General features: G+C 39.3%; 1 protein-coding gene across 1 annotated transcript in view; it reads left to right on the top strand.

The window, feature by feature from the left end:
- The first annotated feature begins 5141 nt into the window (after window positions 1-5141).
- Window positions 5142-8173, top strand: part of CHDH (choline dehydrogenase) — a 9505-nt gene continuing 6473 nt past the window's right edge. The window contains exons 1-2 of the mRNA XM_009880929.1: window positions 5142-5940; window positions 6371-6522. Of these exons, the coding sequence (XP_009879231.1) occupies window positions 5187-5940; window positions 6371-6522 (906 nt within the window). The 5' untranslated portion in view covers window positions 5142-5186. The remainder of the gene's footprint in view (window positions 5941-6370; window positions 6523-8173) is intronic.

The following is an 8173-nucleotide window of genomic DNA, read 5'->3' on the forward strand; positions in this document are numbered from 1 at the left end:
GACAGGCCCGCGGTGCCCCTCCTCGGGGCGGCTGGGCGGGAGCCCGCCCCGGCCCCGACCCCGGGCCTTTGTGAGGAGCGAGAGCCGCTGTGGGCGCCCCGGAGCAGGGCCACGGGCTGCCCGCAGAGCTGCGGGGATTTAGAGCAGCCTGGTGCCCTCGGCCGGCAGATAAGTTTGTTCATGAAGGAGGAAGCGGTGAGGTAAGTAGGCTTGAACAGTTTCAGCCGTGGAGATGAAACTTACCACAACGTTTCCGTAAGTGAATGAAGTTTTTTACCAGAAGAATTCAAGGGGAAGTTAGTACAAAACACTCCCACAGCAGATGAATTTAAACTGGTTACACGGTCTGCAGTGGGAGGGAAAAAAACAAACAAAACAACTCAAGAGCTACTTTTACCTCAGGAGCTGTTCCTCCAGTCTTACGCAGACAGTCCTGACAGGATTTGGCAGCGAAGTGCCGTGCAGGGTGGATGTCCAGCAAAGGTCCCATTCGTTGCTCGGCAGCACCGAGTCCATGCTGTTGGACATTTTCGGGAGAGGGTCATATTTTACATCTGCCAGAGAGGAAATTACGGTTTTGGCCCTGACAAAATAGGACAGTGAGTGAAGTTTCAGCCACAGTGGCCATCTGCTCTTTGTTTCAGGATCGGTTTAGAGGAATTGGGGTAGGATAGTGCTCATGCAGGAGGATCATGTCTAGATGAGGGTGGGTATAGATCAACATGACAAAAAGAATTGTGCATTGTAACTAGTGTTTTCATCCATTCAATTTAACTATGTATGCTGGCTTTAAATTAAATAAGAATGGCTTAATTTTTGACCTCTGCACTTCAGAACTTAAAAGCACAGAAATTTGTGAATCATTTAGGCACTGATTCTCAAAGTCACTTGAATATTATGACCAGGACAGTGTTGACTAACTTCAACTGTTGACTAACTCCCAACTCCCTCTTTGCAAGATAAAAATTGTCTTAAATGTTACTCTACAAATCCTGTTCTGTTTGAATTAAAGCAACAAGAAAAAAAGCAAATAAAACCATGAAATAGCATCTAAATATAAATCTGACAAGCATATGTGGTGGAGTAGATGCAAAATACTACTTCAGTTACTGAAAAGGAGCATTAGATTTAGCTTTCTTGACTGGTAGCTCAGCCTTCTAGCCCAGGCAGTGGGTGCCCTAACTGCCTCGGTACATATTTTTGATCACCCTCACTTCCAGTTTTATCAGAGAATGGGACAACTCTGATTGGTTATCAGTAATGACGTGCAGTGCCCTGTAACTTCGTTAGAATAGCCACCTCATCTACCTACAGAACCATTTTGTTATGGTCCATTTTTCAATATATCCCCCTCTTTTGTGTGCAGAATACCTACCCCCTCTTTGTTGTGGAGGGCAAGCCCTTTAAGTCAAGGAGTAAGGTCCCTAGGCTGAATCCTAGCACTTTTGCTTAGCTTTCTTACAGAAGAGGCAAGCCAATTTAGTCCTTCCATGCCCTACGCAGCCTCTTACATATCTTTTCCTCTCCTTTTTGTCTCTTCCTTTAAAAAAAGAATAAAAAAACACATTTTTGACTTTTCAAAGCTTCACTGTCCCTTAGAGAAGTCTGTTTTCACATCTGACCCCAAATCAATGTCTATAGAGTAGCAGTGGTAGATACTCATGGGTTACATCAGGGTTTGTTTCTCATCCAAGCCTGATACTGTATTCAGAAACGCATTACAATTATGCAAGGAGCTCCAAACACCTAACTTCAGAACTCCACTGTCCGCTTCCAGCTACCTGGTATACAATTAGATCTCTAATTGTAGCAATAGAATTTTCCTGCTGAGATGCTCCTGCTCTCCTCATTCTTGTAAAGCCACTGTCTATAGGCCCTGCTCAATAGTAATATTATCATTAAATACATAGTTTTTTAATATGAGCTCCACATTCTGAAGCTCTAGTGCAATATATTTCACGTTGCTGCAATATGCATTTCTGCAGGTCTGTTCCCCGATTCCTGAGGAACATCTTACTACATATTCATAAAGAGGTCATGATATGTGAGAATTCAGAGAAAAACATGCAGTGATATCCAGTAGGGCCCAGAAGACAACTTTTTGTTGGTGGTAAGTACAGAGCATTCCAGTAGAACCACGTTGTGCAAACCTCCCTATTTCTACATGTTTTGTTTTGACATAACCACTACAATACTTAATAGAGCTGTCCATAAGACTACAGTTTTCTACGGGGTAAATTGAGTCAGCTTCCCCAGCACATCTCAGTTTTAGATGACTCTGCCTATTAGGATAACAACTTGATTTTCCAGTTACTGGAAAAAACACATTCTTGCTGAAATGCATTTTTTTGGAACACCGCACAGGTTATAAGTTCTTCCTGGCAAAAGGGCCAGATAAAACTAAGGGTAAGCTGAGAGTGAAGATGCATTAAGTTACTTTTTGACTGAGTTCCCTTGTTCAAAGATGGACTCCTGCAAAATTCCACAAGGCTATCTTCTGTAGGAGAACTTGAACTGTGATAAACCCATGTGTGCTTGTACAACTACATAGATTATTTTTGGGAGACGTATCATTGCATTCTGATTTGAGGACTTCATGATCTCAGTCCTTGATACCAGCCCCTTCAATACAAGGTTGAATTAGTCTATGAGTTTCAAAGCCTGCATATGCGAGAGGCTCTTAACAAATCAGCTTTTAAAAGGGTCTAGACTTCAGTATTAGGGTTCTGGCACAAGGCAAGATACAAGTACTTAGTCCTGTAACATCAATGCTGCCTTTGGATTGTCACTTGAGATACTTTTGAGTATTTTCAGGACCTCAGTAGCTACTGTAACAAGCTGTAGAACTACAGCCTCCAGCACTACCAGACTAAGTCACTTTCAGACTCAACATGATTCCAGGGCTTCTGTAGAATCTACCCTCTTTACAGCCAACAGCTAGGTCAGGCGTAGGCTTAGCATCCAGCATTCTCGTTAGGAGGCACAGTAATGTTTGATGGCATTCAAGACCCCATGCCAAAATAAGCAGGCCAGTACTTGTTCTAGACTCTGTGAACCCTACCTATCTAAATAGTAAGAGTTAACCATCTGTAGTACCAAAACCTGAGGGTTTACTTCCTCAGGAGTAAGGTTGATCACTTCACCTCATCATGGTGAATCTCCATCCAAAAAAAAAAAAAAAAAGAACTCACATTATAGGGACAAAGTACCTTTCCCAAATTATCAGGGCCCAGGCCCATATTCTACCAACCTAATCTGCTATTTCTGAAACAATAAAGTTCTGTGACCCACCAGTTCTGCAGGTTGAATGTAGGTGCTTCAGAATTATATCCCTCTTCATCACAAACAAAACAAGACAAGACAAGACAAGTAAAAACCTCTCTACCTTTCCATCTTCCTCTGCTGCTTCACAGGAAATTGCCAAACCTTTTTTTCTGAGAAAGAATCCTTTAATATTCTCCACCTGTAAAAGACAACCCCACCTTCAGCTGGGATCAATTTTGAATTAGCCATGTGAGAATCAGCTGTGTGAACTCTGGGCTCAGACCTGTCCCCTGCATCCATTTTTTTAACAGAGCAAACTGTTCTCCATGGTTGCTTGTTCATTTTCCAGAAGTTTGAGGCTTTGTACAGCCTATTACAAGTTTTTCCTAGAGAAGAGTAAGAGATGTATGCTTATTCCTGTCCCTTACTTGAGAGGAAAAAAAATACTTTTGCATGTGAAATTGTACATCAAATTGTAAATAAATGTAGTTGTATGCGGAAGACTTTTAACATATATCAGGAACCTGCACCTAATTTTGTTACAGAGTTGAGCCTTAAGGGCTTGTGTGTGCTCTCACAAACTGTACATTGTAGAGTTTCAACCAAGAAAATGAGTACAGTTTTGCTCCACCTTTTAGTAAGAAAAAGCTGATTATTTCAGTGATTCACTAAGACATGTTTTCATGAAAAAACCCAGACATTTTACAAAAATACAGGGGTTATATTACAAAGTTTTGGATGACTATGAAACTTCAATGTATGAAAATCAACAACTAATTAATTTCTGAAAAATTAGATTTCACAAACATAATACAATATTAAATATATTTTCAGGAGAGAGCTTGCTTATCTCTTTCTGATGGGCAGTGCATTACAGTGTAACAGCCTCTGGATAAGTTGCTGTCTCTAGAATCTGAGGCAACTGCTTAGATAGAAGCTGTGGGCTAGGGGGAAATGCTATTTACCACCCAAGGATATCCATTTTCACTAATTGTTTATACCAAGAGGAGTGGTTTCAAGGGGAGAGAACAAGAGAAACACACTTCAGGCTGGCCAGCTGCATCAGCACCTGTGACGCTTAGACAGGCTGAGAAAGTCTTGTTTTTAGTCCCTGTACCTGAAACTGCAACACAGAGCTAAACCTGTGTTGCTTGAAAGGCTCACAGGCTTTTCTGAAGGTAAATTGCCATTCCTACTCAGCCTAAGGATCTGGTGGTATTAGATTGTAACTGTCCTCAGAGCACCCCTGCAGCATCTGATTTCAGTAATAAGGTAGAAAACCAAGATGAACAGGTTTTGCCTTTCCTATGTTAGGCGACACCTCAAAACCCAGCAGTTTTTCACTCTTACACATGTTTTGTAGAGACATTGTCCTAGATTTGGTCTGGCAGAAGCTACAGTGGGCATACTCATAATTTCCATTGACGTGAATTGGCTATGCAATATCACTGTCACAAATTTACAGAGAAGTTTATGAAATTGTTGGTTTTCTTAAATTCTTACCTATTAGAGGCAGATGAATAGACTACAGGGTGAGCAAGGGTTTCCATCCTTTATGGTTTGGGCAAATACGTGAAAACGTGCTTCATGTATCTATCTCAGGAACAAGAAGCAAATCAAAATCAGGCTGCATATAATACAAAATAGTGTGCCACTTGATTTGATGCATAGACTGCGTTAAAAGAATAATAAGACAGCAAGTTTCAGACTAAATTTTATTGGTTTATTGGCATTGTTGTTAACCTTTTGGATAGTGAGAATGGGTAAAGTATACCAGTTTTACATGAAAATGACTGACATTTTAGAGGTCATGCACTGTATTAATTCTTACATCTTAATTAGAATTTTTGTTTGCTTGTTTTTCTAGGGTGAAACACTAGATTTTTGTTAGACATTCTGCAAGAGTGATACTATCAATAAAGATGTCATACTTAATGAAAGGTGTTAAATGTTGCAGTCCTGTGAATCAGATGCACAAAGTAACAGGAACTCTGTTTAAAGCACACATATTAAAGAACGTATTGGGCATCAATGAACAGCAATTAAAAATTTCACGTACATCGTCTCAACTTAGTTCTGAAAAGGCAAAGTCTTACACCTATGTCATTGTTGGAGCTGGATCAGCAGGGTGTGTATTAGCCAACAGGTTGACTGAAGACCCTCTCAGTACTGTACTACTTTTGGAAGCAGGCCCTAAAGATACCCTTCTAGGTAGTAAACGACTGATGTGGAAGATTCATATGCCTGCTGCATTAACATACAACCTCTGTGATGAGAAATATAACTGGTATTACCACACAACATCACAAAAACATATGGATAACCGAATTATGTACTGGCCCCGAGGAAGAGTGTGGGGTGGCTCCTCTTCTCTCAATGCTATGGTATACATTCGCGGGCATGCAGAGGATTATAATCGATGGAGCAGGGAAGGGGCTATAGGATGGGACTATGAACATTGCTTGCCTTATTTTAAGAAGGCACAGACACATGAACTGGGGCCAGATCAGTACAGAGGTGGAAATGGACCCCTGTATGTTTCAAGAGGGAAAACAAACCATCCTCTTCATCATGCATTCCTGGAGGCAACCCTGCAAGCTGGGTATCCCTTCACAGATGATATGAATGGCTATCAGCAAGAAGGATTTGGCTGGATGGACATGACTATACACCGAGGTAAATCATAAAGTGATCCGTAAGTAATTGGTATTTCTGACCCACCAGTGGTACTTCTGAAGTAATTTTGGAATATGGACATATAATCTGCACTGAATGCCATTTGGTTGTTTCGATTACTGAACAGCTATGGCACTCTACACCCTGTTCGTTTCACAGTGGCTTGCTATCAGTCTAGTGTGTGTTTCATTGAAAATGGCAAGTCTTGATTCATAGTTAAATTTGGGAAGGAGAATAGATTTTCAGTATGTAATTGTGAAATTTGTTTTGTTAAAATAGAATCTAGTTATTATATCAAAACACATTTCCCTTGAACTCTATAAACTCTATGAAGGCTTTCCCTCTGTAAACTTCCTGATGGTTATTGGCCAAAATCTTGAAGAATACTGCGCATGACTATTTTGATGTTTAATGTAAATATACTTTGCAGGTCAAAGATGGAGCACAGCTAGCGCTTACCTTCGCCCAGCCATATCACGCCCAAATTTGTCAGTCGCAGAGAAGACGCTTGTAACAAAAATCTTGTTTCAAGGAACAAAATCCATTGGTGTTGAGTATGTGAAAAATGGGAAAAGGGAAAAGGTAAGAGATTTTTATTTTCCAGTAAGAAAGGTATGAGTCAAAGGAAAATAAATTTTTTATTTTAAAACAAACTTTTATTAAAAGTGGCACTTTACTATGCAAAATGTCTGCTTTTCAGATGCTGTGTTGTTGTCTCTCCCAGTATATGATTCCTTGTCAATTGTTTTACAGTAGGTGATATTTCAGCTGTATCAATTTAGAGATTAACATCTCCATTATCTTTCCATCTCTCAGTATTGAGGGTACAAGCCATAACTTGATGTTAATGCAAGAGTGTTGTGTAAGGTTTCTGGCTGGAACCTATGGTCCAATCATGCACTGTCTCCATGGATTGACTAGTGTGCTGAGATGCTAATGTTTCTGAAAAACAATTCTGAAAATGCTGTTCTGGCATTGGAAAATCTGTAAAAGATACTGAAACCTGAATGGCTTATGGGATAAATAATGAGTCATTCACTTCTACATTGCCACTATGTATCGAGTTTTGGGATAGTAATGATGAAACGTAATGATGAAATGTTCCTTGTGGTTGGTTGTAGACTGAGTATTTTTCAGCCTCAGTCCAGCTTCCACTGAACATGTCGTCATGTGGAAGGAAGCTTGCATTGCCATTAAAACTTATCTCTGTGGATAAACAATTCATTTTATGCAGCTTTCAATCCATTGACTTATGTAAGACCTAAAACATTCTAATTTCCCTTAACTCTTTAACATTACAGCTGATTATGGAGTACGTAACTAGGAAATTGCCTAAAAAGAATTTGTTAATAAATTCAGATATTTAGTCACAGATAATTATAAAACAATTAAAAAGTGTAATAGCAATATCCTAAAGACAGGACAGTACAAATATTGATGGTTTGAGTTCAGTAAGGCTTACAAGACAACAGACAAGTGTTCTCTGACTTAAACACCTGCTAAAAGTTAAAATGCAATATAAAGAAACTTCTTTCATTTTCTAATGCGCAGATCAAATCTGTTGTTTTCTAAGTGGATTGCTAAAATGATTATCATTAACAATGTAAAACAGAAGTTGCAGAAAATTTAATTGATTTCATGAGCTACTAAATGCTTGCAAAAACAGTGTCTCTACTTGCTGTTCTTCTGCCATTATCAAGATTAATTTTGTTGAAGAAAGTCTTGTAAAGCTAATTACATATGATCAAAGGCTTTCTGAATACTGGACCACTTTAATTGCAAAATTCTGTAATTGCTATGAATCTCCGTACATATTAATACATGTATGAATTACATATAGTGAATTATATATATTTATAGCATATATCATAAAAAGTACACCTTCAAAGTATTTCCCTTCCTTCCCCTGCCCCCTCCCCCGCAATATTGAAATTGCAGGACTTGTCTGCTTTTACTTTCTGGAAAATTTTATACCTGTCAGGGTGAAAAAGCTAATGATTTTATTACATTATGAACATCAAGATGAGACACTTGATTACATTAAAGCATTTTCGGTTTTACAGTCTATTTTAGGTAGGCTCTCTTTTACATCAGTAAAAGTTAAAAGATCATCAAAACCCAATTCAAGCATGATTCAAAACCTGTTCAAGCCAGTGGAAAGACTTAATTGTTATTTCAGTAGACACTGGGGCACCAGAGAGCTCCCAGGACTCCAGAATGACCTCTGGCAAAA

The sequence above is a fragment of the Charadrius vociferus genome, unplaced genomic scaffold, assembly GCF_000708025.1.
Source record: "Charadrius vociferus isolate BGI_N301 unplaced genomic scaffold, ASM70802v2 scaffold63, whole genome shotgun sequence".
NCBI lineage: Eukaryota > Metazoa > Chordata > Aves > Charadriiformes > Charadriidae > Charadrius > Charadrius vociferus.